Source organism: Hyla sarda, unplaced genomic scaffold, assembly GCF_029499605.1.
Source record: "Hyla sarda isolate aHylSar1 unplaced genomic scaffold, aHylSar1.hap1 scaffold_1182, whole genome shotgun sequence".
Lineage (NCBI taxonomy): Eukaryota > Metazoa > Chordata > Amphibia > Anura > Hylidae > Hyla > Hyla sarda.
The window spans coordinates 77,128-101,838 of NW_026607805.1; the positions used below are offsets into that span (position 1 = coordinate 77,128).

General features: G+C 46.0%; 1 protein-coding gene across 6 annotated transcripts in view; it reads right to left on the reverse strand.

Moving 5' to 3' along the window:
* LOC130302806 (gastrula zinc finger protein XlCGF26.1-like) overlaps window positions 1-24,711 on the reverse strand; it is a 43,657-nt gene that overhangs the window by 6,336 nt on the left and 12,610 nt on the right. The window contains exons 2-8 of one of the 6 annotated variants that reach the window (XM_056551730.1): window positions 23,271-23,381; window positions 20,564-20,743; window positions 17,680-17,806; window positions 17,487-17,578; window positions 13,711-13,789; window positions 13,512-13,603; window positions 13,275-13,383 (exon numbers count right to left, since the gene is read on the reverse strand). In XM_056551730.1, the coding sequence (XP_056407705.1) occupies window positions 13,275-13,383; window positions 13,512-13,603; window positions 13,711-13,789; window positions 17,487-17,578; window positions 17,680-17,806; window positions 20,564-20,743; window positions 23,271-23,348 (757 nt within the window). In that variant the 5' untranslated portion in view covers window positions 23,349-23,381. Of the gene's footprint in view, window positions 1-13,274; window positions 13,384-13,511; window positions 13,604-13,710; window positions 13,790-17,486; window positions 17,579-17,679; window positions 17,807-20,563; window positions 20,744-23,270; window positions 23,412-24,711 lie in introns of all 6 variants that reach the window. The other 5 variants (XM_056551729.1, XM_056551728.1, XM_056551733.1 and 2 more) reach the window with 5 other exon arrangements.

Sequence of the window (24,711 nt, forward strand, 5' to 3'; positions counted from 1 at the left end):
TCCGGAGCAGACGGGTCCCGCTCTGAAGAAGACAGGGGCGGAGGAAAGCTCCGAGTCCCCGTCCCACCGGCGGGAGAGAGTGTCGATCGCGGCGCGAGGGACAGTAGTGCCCGAAACCCCGTGCAGACGCGCGAACGCTGCCCGGGAGTAGTCGGCCGGAGGGGTACACCGGCTGTAACCCCAGCCGGCAGAAAACTCCCTGCAGCGCGCCTGACTGGAGAGCTCGCTGTGGGGAGGAGAGGGGTGGAGCTAAGCCCCGTCAGGAGAGGCAAGAGTCACTCTCCCCTGTCGGCGCTCTGAAGGCAGCGCAGGCAGAGAACCTCCCCACAGCTGAGACCCCAGGTTCCCGCTCTGAACTCGGGAAGAAGGGGGACGGGGTTACCTGCCTCCATAATGGCTTCCGCCGGCCAGCACAGCGCTGGGGCTGGAGCAGTGACTGTGGAGGAATTAATAAAAGGGAGCTGCCGCAAAAAAACAGGCAGCTGCCCGGTAGAGGACAAGTGACACTAACAGTGAGAGCCCAGACCCCATTAAACACCCCCACAAAAGCCAGACCACTGAAAACCACAAGGAAAGGAATAAACTCTTAGGGCGGGGAGGGAGGGGAACATACTCACCTATCTTCACATACTCACCTGGAGACGTCTTCAGCCAGCATTTTAGTCACCTGCATCACGTCACGCTGCTACAGACCAAGACGAGCAGGAAAAATAGGGGGATCTGGACCCACGGTGCAACCCCAGGCACTGGCCGTTGGTAGGAAGGGGGTTAACGGTGCATTTTATGTCCCGTGCCCCTTAGCCGCATATGGGGGAACAGGTAGCGCCATGCTCCTGAACCCCCACCTGACAAAGGGAAACAAAAAGGAGTAAAGAACCTGACTAAACAGCCCTTACTAGAAAATAATAAAAAGACCAGGTCTGGAGAGCTCCATACCTGTGTGTCTACCTCCTAAGTGACACTAGCTAAAACTGATTACCTCACTGCAGGTGGGCGGGTATATCCTGCCAGGGAGGAGTCCACTTTTCTTATTCCTAGTGTCAGCACCTCCTGGTGGCAAGAGCATATACCTATCAGTTTGGTGTCCCCCAATGAAGAGCGAACCAGAAATGCAATTGTCTCCGTACCTCTTCACACCCCGGGGTTTGTGAGCATCTCAATGGGTTTGTAAAATTCCAACATTTTAAGATGGAGGGAATTCAAGAGACCTATTGTGGCAAGGCAATTGGTTAGTAAAATTAGACCCAAAAGAGTCCTATCTCACGGTGCCTATGCAGCCCTCTTCTCAGCCATATCTCCAGTTTATATGGGACAACACCAAATGGAAATTTTCCAGCCTTCCTTTTGGTCTAACATCCCCAACATGGTGCTTCACAAAATTATTCTAGCCAGTGGTCTTAAAATTTAGGAGGTCGAGGTGTCCATCTGATTATTTATCTAGACGACATCCTCCTCATGGCGGATTCATGGTCCCTCATTCATCAACATATGCAATGGACTCTGTCCTTACTGACAAATCTAGGCTTTGTAATCAATTATCAAAAATCCATACTTACCGCTTCTTGGGAAGTCGAGTTTCTAGGGTTCATGGTCAACACACAATCGGCCATATTGAGTCTTCCACCAAGAAAATTGAAGACCATACAGAGAAATATCTGTGCACTAAACGAATCTCTAATTTCTTTACAGACCATTGCACGCATTGTCGCTCTATTGTCAGCATCAATCCAGGCTATCTTTCCAGCTCCATTACACTACAGAGCCTTGCAACGTCTCAAGGTGTTACATTTAACCCCTTAAGGACGCAGCCCATTTGAGCCTTAAGGACGCAGACAGTTTTATTTTAACGTTTTCGTTTTTTCCTCCTCTCCTTCAGAAAATCATAACTCTTATATTTTCATCCACAGACTAGTATGAGGCTTGTTTTTTGCGCGACCAGTTGTCCGTTGTAATGCCATCACTCACTTTACCATAAAATGTATGGCGCAACCAAAAAAATATTATTTGTGTGAGGAAATTAAAAAGAAAACAGCAATTTTGCTAATTTTGGAAGGTTTCGTTTTCACGCCGTACAATTTACGGTAAAAATGTCGTGTTCTTTATCCTTTGGGTCAATACGATAAAAATGATACCCATGATAACGTACTTTTCTATTTTTGTTGCGCTTAAAAAAAAAAATCTAACTTTTTAACCAAATTAGTATGTTTAAGATCCCCCTATTTTGAAGACCTATAACTTTTTCATTTTTCCGTATAAGCGGCGGTATGAGGGCTCATTTTTTTCGCCGTGATCTGTACTTTTTATTGATACCATATTTGCTTATATAAAACTTTTAATACATTTTTTATAAATTTTTTTGGAATAAAATATTTCAAAAAAGCAGTTATTTTGGACTTTTTTTTTACGTTCACGCCGTTCATCGTACGGTATCATTAACATTTTATTTTAATAGTTCAGATATTTTTTTTTAACACTTTTTGGGGGTGAAATAGGGAAAATGCGACAATTTACGTTTTTATTGGGGGAGGGGGTTTTTCACATTTTTTTTACCTTTTTTTTTTTTTTTACTTTTTATACTTTTATTTTTACACTTTAATAGTCCCAATAAGGGACTATTTATAGCAATCATTCGATTGCTAATGCTGTTCAGTGCTATGTATAGGACATAGCACTGATCAGGGTTATCGGTCATCTTCTGCTCTGGTCTGCGGGAAGTCAGATCAGAGCAGAAGACTCCCGGAAGGCAGCAGAGCCAGGTAAGGGGAGCTCCGTCTGCCGTGCGGGATGATCTGATCGCCGCGGCAGCGCTGTCATGCAACCCCATATATTGTGGCTCAAACACCATTCACTTCAGGGTTTGTTCGGCATCCACAGCAGGAAGAGGTCCCCGCCTCCGCCCCCCCCCCCCCAAAAGTGATGTCCCCACATCGGGAAAAGGGTTAACTGTGAGCCGCAGCGCTGCACATTCTCCCCACTCCAAAACTACCAGACAACCAGATATACCAGACAAGATACAAATACTAACAGGGCAGGATATAGTGTATTAACAAACAGTTCATAAACCAGATATCAGATAAACGGCAGACATGATAAATGAACAAGACTAGGTATGGAACAGGAATACAGCAGAATCCAGGAGATGCAGGGGCTGGACGGAAGAACAGAGCTAAAACACTAAACTGATCAGGAATATAGGACACTGTTCACACTGGGACACAGAACAAACAAACTGGACGCCCCGCTCCACATAAGAAGTAGCCATTATAATAAAGCCAAATAGACTACTGGCCAGCGGGCACACTCCACCGTGCGATCAGGATGCTGACCCATTAGGAAACAAATAGAATACATGAAACTTCATAAAAACGTAGTATTCGTAGTAGCATTATTGCACAAAATAACCAGCAACTAGAATGCAGACTGAACTGGAGTTATATAGGCACACCCGCAATGCAATTGGGTGAAAGGCTTAAACAGGTACTCCGGCGATAAGACATTTTATCCCCTATCCAAAGGATAGGGGAAAAGATGCCTAATATCGGGGGTCCCGCCGCTGGGGACCCCTGTGATCTTGCATGCAGCACCCCGTTACCATAAGTCCCCGGAGCACGTTCGCTCTGGGTCTGATGACTGACGATCACAGGGCCAGAGCATTGTGACATCACGGCTCCGCCCCCGTGTGACGTCAGGGCCTGCCCCCTCAATGCAAGCTGTGACTGTGTCACAATAGGGTACTGGGGATAACTGTGTCACAATAGGGTACTGGGGATAACTGTGTCACAATAGGGTACTGGGGATAACTGTGTCACAATAGGGTACTGGGGATAACTGTGTCACAATAGGGTACTGGGGATAACTGTGTCACAATAGGGTACTGGGGATAACTGTGTCACAATAGGGTACTGGGGATAACTGTGTCACAATAGGGTACTGGGGATAACTGTGTCACAATAGGGTACTGGGGATAACTGTCACACTAGGGTACTGGGGATAATTGTGTCACACTAGGGTACTGGGGATAATTGTGTCACAATAGGGTACTGGGGATAATTGTGTCACACTAGGGTACTGGGGATAATTATGTCACAATAGGGTACTCGGGATAATTGTGTCACACTAGGGTACTCGGGATAATTGTGTCACACTAGGGTACTCGGGATAATTGTGTCACAATAGGGTACTGGTGATAATTATGTCACAATAGGGTACTCGGGATAATTATGTCACAATAGGGTACTGGTGATAATTATGTCACAATAGGGTACTCGGGATAATTATGTCACAATAGGGTACTCGGGATAATTATGTCACAATAGGGTACACTGGATAATTATGTCATAATAGGGTACTCGGGATAATTATGTCACAATAGGGTACTCGGGATAATTATGTCATAATAGGGTACTCGGGATAATAAAAAATCATCTGAGGACCCAGCAGAAACGGTCAAAATTTTCAATTTATCAACTTATGTATTAAATCCATATGAACTGTCACATCAAAAAAATAAAAAGGGTTATCTTTTTACCCCACATACCAAGCAAATCCAATTCAAACTTTTCTTGGACCTCCACAAGTTCACAAGAAACATCACCCTTAAAAATATTTTTCTGTATGAAAAATGAAAATAGCCATATTTGGCCACGACTGGTCCCACACCCGACTATGCACAGTGGGGAGAGATACCGGACCCGTAGACAGAGTAGCGGATATGCAGAGAGGGACCTGCCAAGCAGCCCACCCAGTAAACCAGTATGTGGTTCAGTGCATAAGGTACATGGAGCAAATCGGAGAGACTCCCACGAAAACTACCATGGCAGCGGTGAACAACCGTCCACGGGGCGACAATGCATGGTAGATGACCCAAAGCAGCAGTCTGGCTGAGCAAGAAACCCCCCCCCCCCCAAACCGTAGGGAAGGGGTACAGCCAGACCGGAGAGAACTGTGCACCTATGAAAGGAGGAAGGGCGGGGAGCCAAGAAACCTCACCCCCCTGTGTCAGTTCCACGTATACCATGCACCACAGTGGAGTACTGGAACACTAGCCGCAAAAAAACATCTGCCGTGAGATAGTCGGCAGAAGAAAAAATGTCTGGTTTACCGGTATGAGTCCTTAGGGGACAGCGAGTCATCCCAGCGGGAACCTCACCCAGTAGTGAGGGTTTGGAAGACCAGTCGCAGATACATTGTCGCAGATACATAATCTCTGAGTCCCCGTCCGGGAGCGGAGGGTCCCGCTCTGAAGAAGACGGGGGCGGAGCAAAGCTCGGAGTCCCCGTCAGGAAGCGGGGTCCTGCTCTGAAGACGACAGGGGTGGAGCAAGGCTCTGATACCCCGTACAGGGGCAGAGGGTCCCGCACTGAAGACGGGTGCGGAGCTAAGCTCAGAGTCCCCGTCCGGAGCAGACGGGTCCCGCTCTGAAGAAGACAGGGGCGGAGGAAAGCTCCGAGTCCCCGTCCCACCGGCGGGAGAGAGTGTCGATCGCGGCGCGAGGGACAGTAGTGCCCGAAACCCCGTGCAGACGCGCGAACGCTGCCCGGGAGTAGTCGGCCGGAGGGGTACACCGGCTGTAACCCCAGCCGGCAGAAAACTCCCTGCAGCGCGCCTGACTGGAGAGCTCGCTGTGGGGAGGAGAGGGGTGGAGCTAAGCCCCGTCAGGAGAGGCAAGAGTCACTCTCCCCTGTCGGCGCTCTGAAGGCAGCGCAGGCAGAGAACCTCCCCACAGCTGAGACCCCAGGTTCCCGCTCTGAACTCGGGAAGAAGGGGGACGGGGTTACCTGCCTCCATAATGGCTTCCGCCGGCCAGCACAGCGCTGGGGCTGGAGCAGTGACTGTGGAGGAATTAATAAAAGGGAGCTGCCGCAAAAAAACAGGCAGCTGCCCGGTAGAGGACAAGTGACCCTAACAGTGAGAGCCCAGACCCCATTAAACACCCCCACAAAAGCCAGACCACTGAAAACCACAAGGAAAGGAATAAACTCTTAGGGCGGGGAGGGAGGGGAACATACTCACCTATCTTCACATACTCACCTGGAGACGTCTTCAGCCAGCATTTTAGTCACCTGCATCACGTCACGCTGCTACAGACCAAGACGAGCAGGAAAAATAGGGGGATCTGGACCCACGGTGCAACCCCAGGCACTGGCCGTTGGTAGGAAGGGGGTTAACGGTGCATTTTATGTCCCGTGCCCCTTAGCCGCATATGGGGGAACAGGTAGCGCCATGCTCCTGAACCCCCACCTGACAAAGGGAAACAAAAAGGAGTAAAGAACCTGACTAAACAGCCCTTACTAGAAAATAATAAAAAGACCAGGTCTGGAGAGCTCCATACCTGTGTGTCTACCTCCTAAGTGACACTAGCTAAAACTGATTACCTCACTGCAGGTGGGCGGGTATATCCTGCCAGGGAGGAGTCCACTTTTCTTATTCCTAGTGTCAGCACCTCCTGGTGGCAAGAGCATATACCTATCAGTTTGGTGTCCCCCAATGAAGAGCGAACCAGAAATGCAATTGTCTCCGTACCTCTTCACACCCCGGGGTTTGTGAGCATCTCAATGGGTTTGTAAAATTCCAACATTTTAAGATGGAGGGAATTCAAGAGACCTATTGTGGCAAGGCAATTGGTTAGTAAAATTAGACCCAAAAGAGTCCTATCTCACGGTGCCTATGCAGCCCTCTTCTCAGCCATATCTCCAGTTTATATGGGACAACACCAAATGGAAATTTTCCAGCCTTCCTTTTGGTCTAACATCCCCAACATGGTGCTTCACAAAATTATTCTAGCCAGTGGTCTTAAAATTTAGGAGGTCGAGGTGTCCATCTGATTATTTATCTAGACGACATCCTCCTCATGGCGGATTCATGGTCCCTCATTCATCAACATATGCAATGGACTCTGTCCTTACTGACAAATCTAGGCTTTGTAATCAATTATCAAAAATCCATACTTACCGCTTCTTGGGAAGTCGAGTTTCTAGGGTTCATGGTCAACACACAATCGGCCATATTGAGTCTTCCACCAAGAAAATTGAAGACCATACAGAGAAATATCTGTGCACTAAACGAATCTCTAATTTCTTTACAGACCATTGCACGCATTGTCGCTCTATTGTCAGCATCAATCCAGGCTATCTTTCCAGCTCCATTACACTACAGAGCCTTGCAACGTCTCAAGGTGTTACATTTAACCCCTTAAGGACGCAGCCCATTTGAGCCTTAAGGACGCAGACAGTTTTATTTTAACGTTTTCGTTTTTTCCTCCTCTCCTTCAGAAAATCATAACTCTTATATTTTCATCCACAGACTAGTATGAGGCTTGTTTTATGCGCGACCAGTTATCCGTTGTAATGCCATCACTCACTTTACCATAAAATGTATGGCGCAACCAAAAAAATATTATTTGTGTGAGGAAATTAAAAAGAAAACAGCAATTTTGCTAATTTTGGAAGGTTTCGTTTTCACGCCGTACAATTTACGGTAAAAATGTCGTGTTCTTTATCCTTTGGGTCAATACGATAAAAATGATACCCATGATAACGTACTTTTCTATTTTTGTTGCGCTTAAAAAAAAAAATCTAACTTTTTAACCAAATTAGTATGTTTAAGATCCCCCTATTTTGAAGACCTATAACTTTTTCATTTTTCCGTATAAGCGGCGGTATGAGGGCTCATTTTTTTCGCCGTGATCTGTACTTTTTATTGATACCATATTTGCTTATATAAAACTTTTAATACATTTTTTATAAATTTTTTTGGAATAAAATATTTCAAAAAAGCAGTTATTTTGGACTTTTTTTTTACGTTCACGCCGTTCATCGTACGGTATCATTAACATTTTATTTTAATAGTTCAGATATTTTTTTTTAACACTTTTTGGGGGTGAAATAGGGAAAATGCGACAATTTACGTTTTTATTGGGGGAGGGGGTTTTTCACATTTTTTTTACCTTTTTTTTTTTTTTTTTACTTTTTATACTTTTATTTTTACACTTTAATAGTCCCAATAAGGGACTATTTATAGCAATCATTCGATTGCTAATGCTGTTCAGTGCTATGTATAGGACATAGCACTGATCAGGGTTATCGGTCATCTTCTGCTCTGGTCTGCGGGAAGTCAGATCAGAGCAGAAGACTCCCGGAAGGCAGCAGAGCCAGGTAAGGGGAGCTCCGTCTGCCGTGCGGGATGATCTGATCGCCGCGGCAGCGCTGTCATGCAACCCCATATATTGTGGCTCAAACACCATTCACTTCAGGGTTTGTTCGGCATCCACAGCAGGAAGAGGTCCCCGCCTCCGCCCCCCCCCCCCCCAAAAGTGATGTCCCCACATCGGGAAAAGGGTTAACTGTGAGCCGCAGCGCTGCACATTCTCCCCACTCCAAAACTACCAGACAACCAGATATACCAGACAAGATACAAATACTAACAGGGCAGGATATAGTGTATTAACAAACAGTTCATAAACCAGATATCAGATAAACGGCAGACATGATAAATGAACAAGACTAGGTATGGAACAGGAATACAGCAGAATCCAGGAGATGCAGGGGCTGGACGGAAGAACAGAGCTAAAACACTAAACTGATCAGGAATATAGGACACTGTTCACACTGGGACACAGAACAAACAAACTGGACGCCCCGCTCCACATAAGAAGTAGCCATTATAATAAAGCCAAATAGACTACTGGCCAGCGGGCACACTCCACCGTGCGATCAGGATGCTGACCCATTAGGAAACAAATAGAATACATGAAACTTCATAAAAACGTAGTATTCGTAGTAGCATTATTGCACAAAATAACCAGCAACTAGAATGCAGACTGAACTGGAGTTATATAGGCACACCCGCAATGCAATTGGGTGAAAGGCTTAAACAGGTACTCCGGCGATAAGACATTTTATCCCCTATCCAAAGGATAGGGGAAAAGATGCCTAATATCGGGGGTCCCGCCGCTGGGGACCCCTGTGATCTTGCATGCAGCACCCCGTTACCATCAGTCCCCGGAGCACGTTCGCTCTGGGTCTGATGACTGACGATCACAGGGCCAGAGCATTGTGACATCACGGCTCCGCCCCCGTGTGACGTCAGGGCCTGCCCCCTCAATGCAAGCCTATGGGAGGGGGCTGACAGCTGTCAGCTGATGACTAGCGATCACAGGGCCAGAGCATTGTGACATCTCGGCTCCGCCCCCTCAATGCAAGCCTATGGGAGGGGGCTGACAGCTGTCAGCTGATGACTAGCGATCACGGGGCCGGAGCATTGTGACGTCACGGCTCCGCCCCCACGTGATGTCATGCTCCGCCCACTCAATGCAAGCTATGGGAGGGGGCGTGACAGCTGTCACGCCCCCTCCCATAGCTTGCAATGAGGGGGCGGAGTGTGACATCACGCGGGGGCGGAGCCGTGACATCACAATGCTCCGGCCCTGTGATCACCAGTCATCAGACCCGGAGCGAACATGCTCCGGCGACTGATTGTAATGGGGTGCGGCGTGCAAGATCACGGGGGTACCCAGTGGTGGGACCCCCGCGATCAGGCATCTTATCCCCTATCCTTTGGATAGGGGATAAGAGGTCTTAGTGCCGGAGTACCCCTTTAACTCTTCCACGCCTGGGAAGAAAAGCACAGAAAACAGATAATGCATGAAAAACAAGGTCAGAACAGGGCCTAAAACGGAAAAATGCAAAAAACTAATAAAACGGACATTACACATATTATACATTTGTGATCAGAATCTTTCAATTCAGGCAAAGCATATCGTACAATAAATGTATACTGTTCGGCCATATCTTTTTATCACTAACCTATTAATTCTTTAGGTAAACATCCCCTAATTTGTACATTATTACGGGGAATTCATTTTAAAAGACCTCCTACTCCCAAGTATCATTCCACATGTGATGTTCATAGAGTGTTCATACATGTTCTTCTTAATTCTTGGTCCAACAATGTTTCCCGAGACAGGTGTCATCAGAGAGGACTTAGATAGAAAAGAACAACCTTAACTTCAGAAGCTCATAAGTACTGAAAGGATTAAGATTTTTTTAATAGAAGTAATTTACAAATCTGTTTACCTTTCTGGAGCCAGTTGATTATATAAAAAATCGTTTTTTCCTGGATAACCCCTTAAGGCTTTAGATATTTCACATCGAATTTTTCCCCCTCAAGGAGCGCAATTTTCTATTTTTAGACGTACCAAAACAGGTTTACGTACTATTTTTTATCCTTGTTTTCCTCATAATGAACATCTTTGTGCCGTTCGCTGCTTATAAGCTCATGAACAAAGAACGGCTTCTTTCCGTCTTCCTTCTTCTCGGCTTCTTATTTCTTATTGTAAGCCAAATCGGCTAGATGGGTGAAATATGCTATGTCCCTAGCAGGTATAGATACAGTGATCCCTCAACTTACAATGGCCTCAACATACAATAGTTTTAACATACAATGGTCTTTTCTGGACCATTGTAACTTGAAACCAGACTCCACATACAATGTACAGACAGTCCAGATCTGTGAAACGTGTCAATGGTTGGAAGAACCGACCAATCAGAATGGGCATTTAATTGGAAAAAACCCTGTATTCCTAAAGTGTATGCACTGACTGGTGTCTGGTAGCATCCCCTACAGTACAGGGAGGTATTACATGTTCTCTACTCTTTACCTGTATTACTGAAGTGTATGCACTGACTGATATCTGGTAGCGCCCCCTACAGTACAGGGAGGTATTACATGTTCTGTACTCTTTACCTGTATTACTGAAGTGTATGCACTGACTGGTGTCTGGTAGCGCCCCCTACAGTACAGGGAGGTATTACATGTTCTGTACTCTTTACCTGTATTACTGAAGTGTATGCACTGACTGGTGTCTGGTAGCGCCCCCTACAGTACAGGGAGGTATTACATGTTCTGTACTCTTTACCTGTATTCCTAAAGTGTATGCACTGACTGGTGTCTGGTAGCACCCCCTACAGTACAGGGAGGTATTACATGTTCTGTACTCTTTACCTGTATTACTGAAGTGTATGCACTGACTGGTGTCTGGTAGCGCCCCCTACAGTACAGGGAGGTATTACATGTTCTGTACTCTTTACCTGTATTACTGAAGTGTATGCACTGACTGGTGTCTGTTAGCGCCTCCTACAGTACAGGGAGGTATTACATGTTCTGTACTCTTTACCTGTATTACTGAAGTGTATGCACTGACTGGTGTCTGGTAGTGCCCCCTACAGTACAGGGAGGTATTACATGTTCTGTAGTCTTTACCTGTATTACTGAAGTGTATGCACTGACTGATATCTGGTAGCGCCCCCTACAGTACAGGGAGGTATTACATGTTCTGTACTCTTTACCTCTATTACTGAAGTGTATGCACTGACTGGTGTCTGGTAGCGCCCCCTACAGTACAGGGAGGTATTACATGTTCTGTACTCTTTACCTGTATTACTGAAGTGTATGCACTGACTAGTGTCTGGTAACGCCCCCTACAGTACAGGGAGGTATTACATGTTCTGTACTCTTTACCTGTATTACTGAAGTGTATGCACTGACTGGTGTCTGGTAGCGCCCCCTACAGTACAGGGAGGTATTACATGTTCTGTACTCTTTACCAGTGTCAGGATAGCTGCTCCTTTGGACACCAGGTGAGGGCAGCTCCATTTTAGGTTTTTATTTTTTTTAGGATATTGCGTTTTCTGTACAGGACCCTGAGGAAGCTTCTGTCCTCTACACAGACCAGTGTTTCCCAAAGAGGTTGCCTCCAGCTGTTGCAAAAGTTTTGCAACAGCTGAAGGCACCCTGGTTGGAAACACTGACATAGACAATGATTTTACAGCTCCCAGCAGATCTTTATTACTTTTATATATGAGGATTTGCTTTATCTATATTAGTTATTTACTTATTTTTCTTTAATCCTCACTTTTTCCTATTTTTGGATGACATTTTGGTGGCTTCAGAACCAATTACCAGGTTTCCATAGAGTTATGGTCTCAACATACAATGGTCCCAACATACAATGGCCATCCTGGAACCAATTAATATTGTAACTTGAGGGAGCACTGTACTTCTATTTTCGGCGCCCATTCCACTAGGGGTGCTATGTCAACTAAGGTCCATCAATCTGGAGGAGCTCTGATATTCTCAAAGCTGCAGACTGGTCCTCTGAATCTACTTTCCGCAACTTTTATTTTAGACCAGGATCTCATGTATCTATAGTTAATTCTTTAACTCTCATAAGGTTATAGTTAATATTTCGTAGAATATTTATCTTTATAAGATTTGAACTTGCATAATAGGAGCCTCTTGTCTTGATATAAAATTGGGGATTTTCATAGCCTTGGTGTAGGAAAGTTTAGATTTTACTAAAAAGACAAGAGGCGAGTATTATCCTCCCTTATAGCCCAACCCGATTTCTTTATTTTTATAAAGTTTTACTTTTTGAAGATCGTTGAGTTCCAGATCGACCTATTACCGTGTGTTCCAGATTACCTCAATTGTTTCTATTCACATCAGGAAAGGGGAAGTTACAGTTGAGAGCAGCAGTTTTATGGACTATGCTACATACTGATTGGATGACATTCTGTCCTTCATTTGCTTATTCATATTTTTTTTCTGTTATTTGATTGGTTGCTGCTGCAATAGTAAAAGAAAGTGTTTTGCATAATACTCGCCTCTTGTCTTTAGTAAAACCTTAATTCCCCTACACCAAGGCTAGGAAAACCCCCGATTATTCTACAACTGTAGAGTGAACTGTGACCTGGTGAGTATATATGTATCTCTATGATCTCCATCAGCCACAGTCTACGATCACTGGGGCCTAAAGGGTTAATGTAACATAGATGGAGCCTCCCCCTGAAGAAACCTCTGAATTCCCTCTGTAATCCATTACTACATACCTGGGGTAACACCTCCTGGAATTATTAAATACCTGGGGGTAACACCTCCTGGAATTATTAAATACCTGGGACAACACCTCCTGGAATTATTACATACCCGGGACAACACCTCCTGGAATTATTACATACCCGGGACAACACCTCCTGGAATTATTACATACCCGGGACAACACCTCCTGGAATTATTACATACCCGGGACAACACCTCCTGGAAATATTACATACCTGGGACAACACCTCCTGGAATTATTAAATACCTGGGGGTAACACCTCCTGGAATTATTAAATACCTGGGGGTAACACCTCCTGGAATTATTACATACCTGGGACAACACCTCCTGGAATTATTACACACCTGGGACAACACCTCCTGGAATTATTACATACCTGGGGTAACACCTCCTGGAATTTCCTCCTTCACTTCCCCCATACACGGGTGATGGCCCCTCCTCCTCTCTTCTTCATCCTCCACTTTATTATTAGTCAGATCTCCCCCCTGATGGGACATATTGAACAATTCACTAAAATACAGAAGACAGGAGGAGCAACAGAGACCCCAAAATCTACCCCCACATCTATGACTGCAGGACCCCCCTATAGAGATATAGGATCAGCCTCATCTACCTGATGCTTCTCTGGGACATTTCCCTCTGGACAGTCCTGGGAATACAGAGGGCGGGGACACCTCTCGGGTGGATTTCTATCAATGACTCCATCTGTAGGGAACACCCAGTGATGAATAGATTATTCCATGTGATGATCAGATGATGGGTGTAGTAGTATCTAGGAGACCCTCCACCAATAAAAGTCTCCCCCTCCTTACACTGCTGATCGGCCCCGAAATCCGTCTCCTCTTCTGGTTCATCTTTAATTTCAATCTTAATATCCATCAGATCTTCACCCTAAAGAGCAAAAAAAAAAAACACACACACAAAATAAAGGGGACTCCTGAATTCCAGCATAAGCTGAGGGGGCACATGGCACCATGGTTCCCAGTAGGGATACTGGTATCGGGACCGATCCTGGATATTTGCACGAGTACTTGTACAAATGTCCGATACCTTATCCGTTACCTGCCAGCGGGACTCCTGTCGTCAGGTATCATGGAGGAGCAGTAAGCTGCCTGCACTCTCCGCGCGGATCATATCCTAGAGGACGTAAATTTACGCCCTGCGCCTGCTCCCGAGCTATGCACTGCACTCATCAGCTGAGCCGACATCATAGCCGGGACCTGCATTAACCCTTTAGACGCCGCAATCAAAGTGGATTGCGGCATCTAAAAGTCCTGAGATTTACTGGCAGTTAACTCAGGGATGCTGATCAGGATCAGCGCGGTGTAATCCATGGCAGGCAGTAGTAAAGGAGCGCCGATATCACTGATCAATACTAGTGTATGCAATCTACAGATGGCATGTAATAGTCACCTATGGGGACAAAAAATAAATAAAAAAAAAAAATTGTAAAATAATTGTGAATTAACCCCTTCCCAATAAAAAATTTTTAATAACCCGCTTTTCAAAAAAGTTTAAATAAAACATTTTTATATATATATTAAAAATCCCTTTCTCTTAAAAAATGAAAAAAAAACAAAAAATCGCGTGTTACGTCACGCGTCTGCCCCCGTGTGACGTCACGCTCCGCCCCTGTGTGACGTCACGCCCCGCCCCTCAATGCAAGCCTACGGGAGGGGGCGTGATAGCTATCACGCCCCCTCCCGTAGGCTTGCATTGAGGGGCGGAGCGTGACGTCACACGGGGGCAGAGGCGTGACGTCACACGGGGGCAGAGGCGTGACGTCACACGCCGCCGGCCCTGTAGTAGCCCGTAATCAGACCCGGAGCGAACACGCTTCGGGGACTGATTACAAACGGGGTGCCGCGTGCATGATCACGGGCGTCCCCAGCGGCGGGACTCCCGCGATCAGGCATCTTATCCCCTATCCTTTGGATAGGGGATAAGATGTGTAAGCACCGGAGAACCCCTTTAAAAGGAAAAAAAAAACCTGTCACATGACATTGTAAAAAGTATCGGTAATTGGTGAGTACTCTGTCTTAAAAAAGAATGGTATCGGGACATCCCTGGTTCACAGTATACATGTTTTATTGCCCCCTACTTAACCCCTTAAGGACCAGACCAATTTTATTTTTGCATTTTCGTTTTTTTCCTCCTCGCCTTCTAAAAATCCTAACTCTCTTATATTTCCATCCACAGATCCGTATGAGGACTTGTTTATTGCGTCACCAATTGTACTTTGTAATGACATCACATATGTTACCATAAAACGTACGGCGCAACCAAACAAATATTATTTATGTGGGGAAATTGAAAAGAAAACCACAATTTAGCAAATTTCGGAAGGTTTTGTTTTCACGCTGTACGCTTTCCGGTAAAAATGACATCTTTTCTTTATTCTGTGGGTTAATACAATTAAAATGATCCCCATGTTAGATGCGTTTCTATAATTGTACCGCTTAAAAAAAATCTCAAACCATTTTAACAAAATTAGTATGTTTGAAATCGCCCTATTTTGACCACCTATAACTTTGTCATTTTTCCGTATATGGGGCGGTATGAGGGCTCATTTTTTGCGCCATGATCTGTAGTTTTTATCAGTAACACTTTTACTTAGGTTTAACTTTTTATACATTTTTTATAAAAAAAATTTGGAATAAAATGTGACAAAAAAAGCAGCAATTTTGTACTTTACATTTTTTTTTACATTTACGTAGTTCACCGTATGGGATAATATATTTTAATAGTTCAGATTTTTACCAAATATGTGTATGAATAATAATTTTTTTTTTACACGCTTTTTTGGGGGGTAAAATGGGAAAAACAGACGCTTTTTTATTGGGGAGGGGAGTTTTCAAATTTTTCCCTTTTTTTTTTTTTTTTTACACTTTAATAGTCCCCATAGGGGACTATTTATAGAAATTATTTGACTGCTAATACTGTTCAGTGCTATGCATAGGACATAGCACCGATCAGTGTTATCGGTGATCTTCTGCTCGGGTCTGTTCGATCTCAGACCAGAGTAGAAGACCCAGGGAGACGGCCGGAGCCAGGTGAGGGGACCTCCGGCCGCCATGCTGGATGATCGGATACACGCGGCAGCGCTGCGGGTGATCCGATCATCCATTTAAAGTACCGCACTGCCGCAGATGCCGTGATCTGTATTGATCACGGCATCTGAGGGGTTAATGGCGGACATTTGCGCGATCCCGGATGTCCGCCATTACAGGCGGATCAGCAGCCGGGACCTGCAGCGCATGACGCAAGCACCGGTCCGGTGCTCGCAGTCATGGCGGAGCGTAAATATACGTCATGGTGCGTTAAATACCACGGCAGCATGACGTACATTTACGTCCATTGTCGTTAAGGGGTAAAAGGAGTAGTCCAGTCCTGAAACACTTATCCCCTAAGGATAGGTGATAAGTCCGACCGCTGGGATCCCCCGCAATCTCCCGCAGGAAGGGGGCGTGTTGACCGCCCCCTGAATACAACTCTATGGCAGAGCCGGAGCGCTGCCTTCGGTAATCTCCGGCTCTGCCATAGCACTGTATTGAAGGGAGGGGTGTCGGCCGCCGCTTCGTACGGGGGTCAACACGCGCCATCTGGCCAGAGAGCTGGGGCCCTGTACGGGAGATCCCGGGGGATCCCAGCGGTCGGACCCCCGCGATCTAAATCTTATCCCCTATCACTGTGTGACAAAATTCAAGAAGAAACACAATTTTGTAGCTTTTGGGGGCTTCCGTTTCTACGTAGTACATTTTTCGGTAAAAATTACCCCTTCTCTTTATTCTGTAGGTCCATACGGTTAGAATGATCCCCGACTTATATAGGTGATTTTGTCGGACTTCTGGAAAAAATCATAACTACAAGCAGGAAAATGTATATGTTTAAATTGTCATCTTCTGACCCCTATAACTTTTTTATTTTTCCACATACGGGCCGGTATGAGGGCTCATTTTTTGCGCCGTGATCTGAAGTTTTTAGCGGTACCATTTTTGTATTGATCGGACTTTTGGATCGCTTTTTATTACTTTTTTTAGGATATAAAAAGTGACCGTGTGGTTAAATTAATGTTATATTTTTTATAGTTTGGACATTTACGCACGCGGCGATACCACATATGTTTATTTTTATTATGGTTACATATTTTTTATACAGAATTTGGGAAAAGGGGGCTGATTTAAACTTTTAATAAGGAAGGGGTTAATGGGGGTGTTTTTTTTTAAACTTTTTACTTATATATATATTTTATTGTTTTTACACTTTTAGTCCCCTTGGGTGACTTTTAGGAGGAATCATTATATTCCTCATACAGATCAATGAGGTTTCATCAAACCACAATGATCTGTGTGCACTGCGCTCGGTCCTGCCAGGCTTTATCATTGTCAGAGCAGCAGCCAGCACAGGACGTGTAGGAAGCCTTCCGGCTACCTCAGCAGTGGATCCCGCGCCATACAACGGTTGCAGTCTCAGGACGAGTCGGTTCGTCCTTAGATGGCAACCGGTTAATTAGTGTGCTACCTATGGTGCAATGATCAGGGGTTCAATCACTTTATGGTCATATTTTGGAGACTTTAACGTCATCTACCTGATGGTTCTCTGGTACATTTCCCTCTGGACAGTCCTGGGAATACAGAGGGCGGGGACACCTCTCAAGTGGATTTCTATGAATGACTCCATCTGTAGGGAACACACAGGGAATGAATACATCAGTGCTGGATAGATTTCTATGTTACCAGGTAGTGACAGTGATATCTATATATATATATGTCTCTTCTTACCTTGTGATGTGAGGGGCCGGTGATCCTCCATCATGACTATGTCCTGGTACAGATCCTTGTGTCCTTCTACATACTCCCACTCCTCCATGGAGAAATAGACCGCCACATCCTGACACCTTATAGGAACCTGACACACAATGATACCGTCATCACCAGACCCCTCCATTACTGTATAATGTCCCAGCAGTGTCACCTCTCCAGTCATCACCAGACCCCTCCATTACTGTATAATGTCCCAGCAGGGTCACCTCTCCAGTCATCACCAGACCCCTCCATTACTATATAATGTCCCAGCAGGGTCACCTCTCCAGTCATCACCAGACCCCTCCATTACTATATAATGTCCCAGCAGTGTCACCTCTCTAATCAACACCAAACCCCTCCATTACTGTATAATGCCCCAGCAGTGTCACCTCTCCAGTCATCACCAGACCCCTCCATTACTGTATAATGTCCCAGCAGTGTCACCTCTCTAATCATCACCAGACCGCTCCATTACTGTATTATGTCCCAGCAGTGTCACCTCTCCAGTCATCACCAGACCCCTCCATTACTGTATAATGTCCCAGCAGTGTCACCTCTCCAGTCATCACCAGACCCCTCCATTACTGTATAATGTCCCAGCAGTGTCACCTCTCCAGTCATCACCAGACTCCTCCATTACTGTATAATGTCCCAGCAGGGTCACCTCTCCAGTCATCACCAGACCCCTCCATTACTGTATAATGTCCCAGCAGTGTCACCTCTCCAGTCATCACCAGACCCCTCCATTACTGTATAATGTCCCAGCAGTGTCACCTCTCCAGTCCTCACCAGACCTCTCCATTATTGTATAATGTCCCAGCAGTGTCACCTCTCCAGTCATCACCAGACCCCTCCATTACTGTATAATGTCCCAGCAGTGTCACCTCTCCAGTCATCACCAGACCCCTCCATTACTGTATAATGTCCCAGCAGTGTCACCTCTCCAGTCATCACCAGACCCCTCCATTACTGTATAATGTCCCAGCAGTGTCACCTCTCCAGTCATCACCAGACCCCTCCATTACTGTATAATGTCCCAGCAGTGTCACCTCTCCAGTCATCACCAGACCCCTCCATTACTGTATAATGTCCCAGCAGTGTCACCTCTCCAGTCATCACCAGACCCCTCCATTACTGTATAATGTCCCAGCAGTGTCACCTCTCTAATCATCACCAGACCCCTCCAATACTGTATAATGTCCCAGCAGTGTCACCTCTCCAGTCATCACTAGACCCTCCATTACTGTATAATGTCCCAGCAGGGTCACCTCTCCAGTCATCAGACCCCTTCATTACTGTATAATGTCCAAGCAATGTCACCTCTCTAATCATCACCAGACCCCTCCATTACTGTATAATGTCCCTGCAGTGTCACCTCTCCAGTCATCACCAGACCCCTCCATTACTGTATAATGTCCCAGCAGTGTCACCTCTCCAGTCATCACCAGACCCCTCCATTACCGTATAATGTCCCAGCAGTGTCACCTCTCCAGTCATCACCAGACCCCTCCAATACTGTATAATGTCCCAGCAGTGTCACCTCTCTAGTCGTCACCAGACCCCTCCATTACTGTATAATGTCCCAGCAGTGTCACCTCTCCAGTCATCACCAGACCCCTCCATTAGTGTATAATGTCCCAGCAGGGTCACCTCTCTAATCATCACCAGACCCCTCCATTACTGTATAATGTCCCAGCAGTGTCACCTCTCCAGTTATCACTAGACCCCTCAATTACTGTATAATGTCCCAGCAGTGTCACCTCTCTAATCATCACCAGACCCCTCCATTACTGTATAATGTCCCAGCAGGGTCACCTCTCCAGTCATTACCAGACCCCTCCATTACTGTATAATGTCCCAGCAGTGTCACCTCTCTAATCATCACCAGACCCCTCCATTACTGTATAATGTCCCAGCAGTGTCACCTCTCTAATCATCACCAGACCCCTCCATTACTGTATAATGTCCCAGCAGTGTCACCTCTCCAGTCATTACCAGACCCCTCCATTACTGTATAATGTCCCAGCAGTGTCACCTCTCTAATCATCACCAGACCCCTCCATTACTGTATAATGTCCCAGCAGTGTCACCTCTCCAGTCATCAACAGCCCCCTCCATTACTGTATAATGTCCCAGCAGTGTCACCTCTCCAGTAATCACCAGACCCCTCCATTACTGTATAATGTCCCAGCAGTGTCACCTCTCCAGTCATCACCAGACCCCTCCATTACTGTATAATGTCCCAACAGTGTCACCTCTCCAGTCATCACCAGACCCCTCCATAACTGTATAATGTCCCAGCAGGGTCACCTCTCCAGTCATCACCAGACCCCTCCATTACTGTATAATGTCCCAACAGTGTCACCTCTCCAGTCATCACCAGACCCCTCCATTACTGTATAATGTCCCAACAGTGTCACCTCTCCAGTCATCACCAGACCCCTCCATTACTGTATAATGTCCCAGCAGTGTCACCTCTCTAATCATCACCAGACCCCTCCATTACTGTATAATGTCCCAGCAGTGTCACCTCTCCAGTCATTACCAGACCCCTCCATTACTGTATAATGTCCCAGCAGTGTCACCTCTCTAATCATCACCAGACCCCTCCATTACTGTATAATGTCCCAGCAGTGTCACCTCTCTAATCATCACCAGACCCCTCCATTACTGTATAATGTCCCAGCAGTGTCACCTCTCCAGTCATCACCAGACCCCTCCATTACTGTATAATGTCCCAGCAGTGTCACCTCTCCAGTAATCACCAGACCCCTCCATTACTGTATAATGTCCCAGCAGTGTCACCTCTCCAGTCATCACCAGACCCCTCCATTACTGTATAATGTCCCAGCAGGGTCACCTCTCCAGTCAGCAGCTCAGTGATCCTGTGGATGAGTTCTAGGATCTTCTTCTCATGTATCAGTGAGTGAGGTGGGGGCTCCGTGATGGGGCCCCAGGTCCTGCTCCTTCCTCCTGACTCATGGAGATGGCTGCTGGGGGCCACACACTCCCCCCATGTCTTCTTCACTATGGTGTAATCCTGTGTATGGAGAGAGAGACAATGAGGGGACTGACCCCAGTATTCCTCCCTCACTACAAAGAGGAGATTGTGCCCCCTGTATAGAGCTCTAGTGAGCACATCTGGAATACTGGGGTCAGTTCTGGAGACCTCACCTACAAAGAGACATCCAGAACATAGAGCGGCCCCAAAGATGGGGGACAACAATGGTGGAAATGTAGATGGGGACAATAATGGTGGAAATGTAGATGGGGACAACAATGGTGGAAATGTAGATGGGGACAACAATGGTGGAAATGTAGATGGGGGGACAACAATGGTGGAAATGTAGATGGGGGGGACAACAATGGTGGAAATGTAGATGGGACAACAATGGTGGAAATGTAGATGGGACAACAATGGTGGAAATATAGATGGGGGACAACAATGGTGGAAATATAGATGGGGACAACAATGGTGGAAATGTAGATGGAGGGACAACAATGGTGGAAATGTAGATGGGGGGACAACAATGGTGGAAATGTAGATGGGGGGGACAACAATGGTGGAAATGTAGATGGAGGGACAACAATGGTGGAAATGTAGATGAGGGGGACAACAATGGTGGAAATGTAGATGGGGACAACAATGGTGGAAATGTAGATGGGGGGACAACAATGGTGGAAATGTAGATGGGGACAACAATGGTGGAAATGTAGATGGGGGGACAACAATGGTGGAAATGTAGATGGGGACAACAATGGTGGAAATGTAGATGGGGACAACAATGGTGGAAATGTAGATGGGGGGACAACAATGGTGGAAATGTAGATGGGGACAACAATGGTGGAAATGTAGATGAGGGGGACAACAATGGTGGAAATGTAGATGGAGGGACAAAAATGGTGGAAATGTAGATGGGGGAACAACAATGGTGGAAATGTAGATGGAGGGACAACAATGGTGGAAATGTAGATGGGGGGACAACAATGGTGGAAATGTAGATGGGGACAACAATGGTGGAAATGTAGATGGAGGGACAACAATGGTGGAAATGTAGATGGGACAACAATGGTGGAAATGTAGATGGGACAACAATGGTGGAAATATAGATGGGGGACAACAATGGTGGAAATGTAGATGGAGGGACAACAATGGTGGAAATGTAGATGGAGGGACAACAATGGTGGAAATATAGATGGGGACAACAATGGTGGAAATATAGATGGGGGACAACAATGGTGGAAATATAGATGGGGACAACAATGGTGGAAATGTGGATGGGGGGACAACAATGGTGGAAATGTAGATGGAGGGACAACAATGGTGGAAATGTAGATGGGGGGGACAACAATGGTGGAAATGTAGATGGAGGGACAACAATGGTGGAAATGTAGATGGGGGGACAACAATGGTGGAAATGTAGATGGGGACAACAATGGTGGAAATGTAGATGGGGGGACAACAATGGTGGAAATGTAGATGGGGACAACAATGGTGGAAATGTAGATGAGGGGGACAACAATGGTGGAAATGTAGATGGAGGGACAAAAATGGTGGAAATGTAGATGGGGGAACAACAATGGTGGAAATGTAGATGGAGGGACAACAATGGTGGAAATGTAGATGGAGGGACAACAATGGTGGAAATGTAGATGGAGGGACAACAATGGTGGAAATGTAGATGGAGGGACAACAATGGTGGAAATGTAGATGGGACAACAATGGTGGAAATGTAGATGGAGGGACAACAATGGTGGAAATATAGATGGGGACAACAATGGTGGAAATGTAGATGGAGGGACAACAATGGTGGAAATATAGATGGGGACAACAATGGTGGAAATGTAGATGGAGGGACAACAATGGTGGAAATGTAGATGGAGGGACAACAATGGTGGAAATATAGATGGGGACAACAATGGTGGAAATATAGATGGGGGACAACAATGGTGGAAATATAGATGGGGACAACAATGGTGGAAATGTGGATGGGGGGACAACAATGGTGGAAATGTAGATGGAGGGACAACAATGGTGGAAATGTAGATGGGGGACAACAATGGTGGAAATGTAGATGGGGGGACAACAATGGTGGAAATGTAGATGGGGGGACAACAATGGTGGAAATGTAGATGGGGGACAACAATGGTGGAAATGTAGATGGGGGACAACAATGGTGGAAATATAGATGGGGACAACAATGGTGGAAATGTAGATGGGGGGACAACAATGGTGGAAATGTAGATGGGGACAACAATGGTGAAAATGTAGAGGGGGGGACAACAATGGTGGAAATGTAGATGGGGACAACAATGGTGGAAATGTAGATGGGGGACAACAATGGTGGAAATGTAGATGGGGACAACAATGGTGGAAATGTAGATGGGGGACAACAATGGTGGAAATGTAGATGGGGACAACAATGGTGGAAATGTAGATGGGGGGGACAACAATGGTGGAAATGTAGATGGGGGACAACAATGGTGGAAATGTAGATGGGGGGACAACAATGGTGGAAATGTAGATGGGGGACAACAATGGTGGAAATGTAGATGGGTCACCTCACCTCTCCGGTCAGCAGGTGGAGGATCTCCAAGGTGAAGTGTAATATTCTCTTAGTCATCTCATTCCTGTCCTTGTCCATCCTTGGGGGATCATTCAGGAGAAGAGGAGACAACTGGGTCAGGTAGAGGGGAAGAGGAGGAGCCTGAATCACAGAACCAGCGACACAATGTAACAAACCTCCTGCTCATGTAATCTCCTTACTACTGGGGTGACACAGTGTAACAAACCTCCTCCTCATGTAATCTCCTTACTACTGGGGTGACACACTGTAACAAACCCCCTCCTCATGTAATCTCCTTACTACTGGGGTGACACACTGTAACAAACCTCCTCCTCATGTAATCTCCTTACTTCTGGGGTGACACACTGGAACAAACCTCCTCCTCATGTAATCTCCTTACTACTGGGGTGACACACTGTAACAAACGTTCTCTTCATGTAATCTCCTTACTACTGGGGTGACACACTGTAACAAACCTCCTCCTCATGTAATCACCTTACTACTGGGGTGACACACTGTAACAAACCCCCTCCTCATGTAATCTCCTTACTACTGGGGTGACACACTGTAACAAACCCCCTCCTCATGTAATCTCCTTACTACTGGGGTGACACACTGTAACAAACCCCCTCCTCATGTAATCTCCTTACTACTGGGGTGACACACTGTAACAAACCCCCTCCTCATGTAATCACCTTACTATTGGGGTGATACACTGTAACAAACCTTCTCTTTATGTAATCTCCTTACTACTGGGGTGACACACTGTAACAAACCTCCTCCTCATGTAATCTCCTTACTACTGGGGTGACACAGTGTAACAAACCTCCTCCTCATGTAATCTCCTTACTACTGGGGTGACACACTGTAACAAATGTTCTCTTCATGTAATCTCCTTACTACTGGGGTGACACACTGTAACAAACCTCCTCCTCATGTAATCACCTTACTACTGGGGTGACACACTGTAACAAACCACCTCCTCATGTAATCTCCTTACTACTGGGGTGACACACTGTAACAAACCACCTCCTCATGTAATCTCCTTACTACTGGGGTGACACACTGTAACAAACCTCCTCCTCATGTAATCTCCTTACTACTGGGGTGACACACTGGAACAAACCTCCTCCTCATGTAATCTCCTTACTTCTGGGGTGACACACTGGAACAAACCTCCTCCTCATGTAATCTCCTTACTACTGGGGTGACACACTGTAACAAACGTTCTCTTCATGTAATGTCCTTACTACTGGGGTGACACACTGTAACAAACCTCCTCCTCATGTAATCTCCGTACTACTGGGGTGACACACTGTAACAAACCTCCTCCTCATGTAATCTCCTTACTACTGGAGTGACACACTGTAACAAACCTCCTCCTCATGTAATCTCCTTACTACTGGGGTGACACACTGTAACAAACCTCCTCCTCATGTAA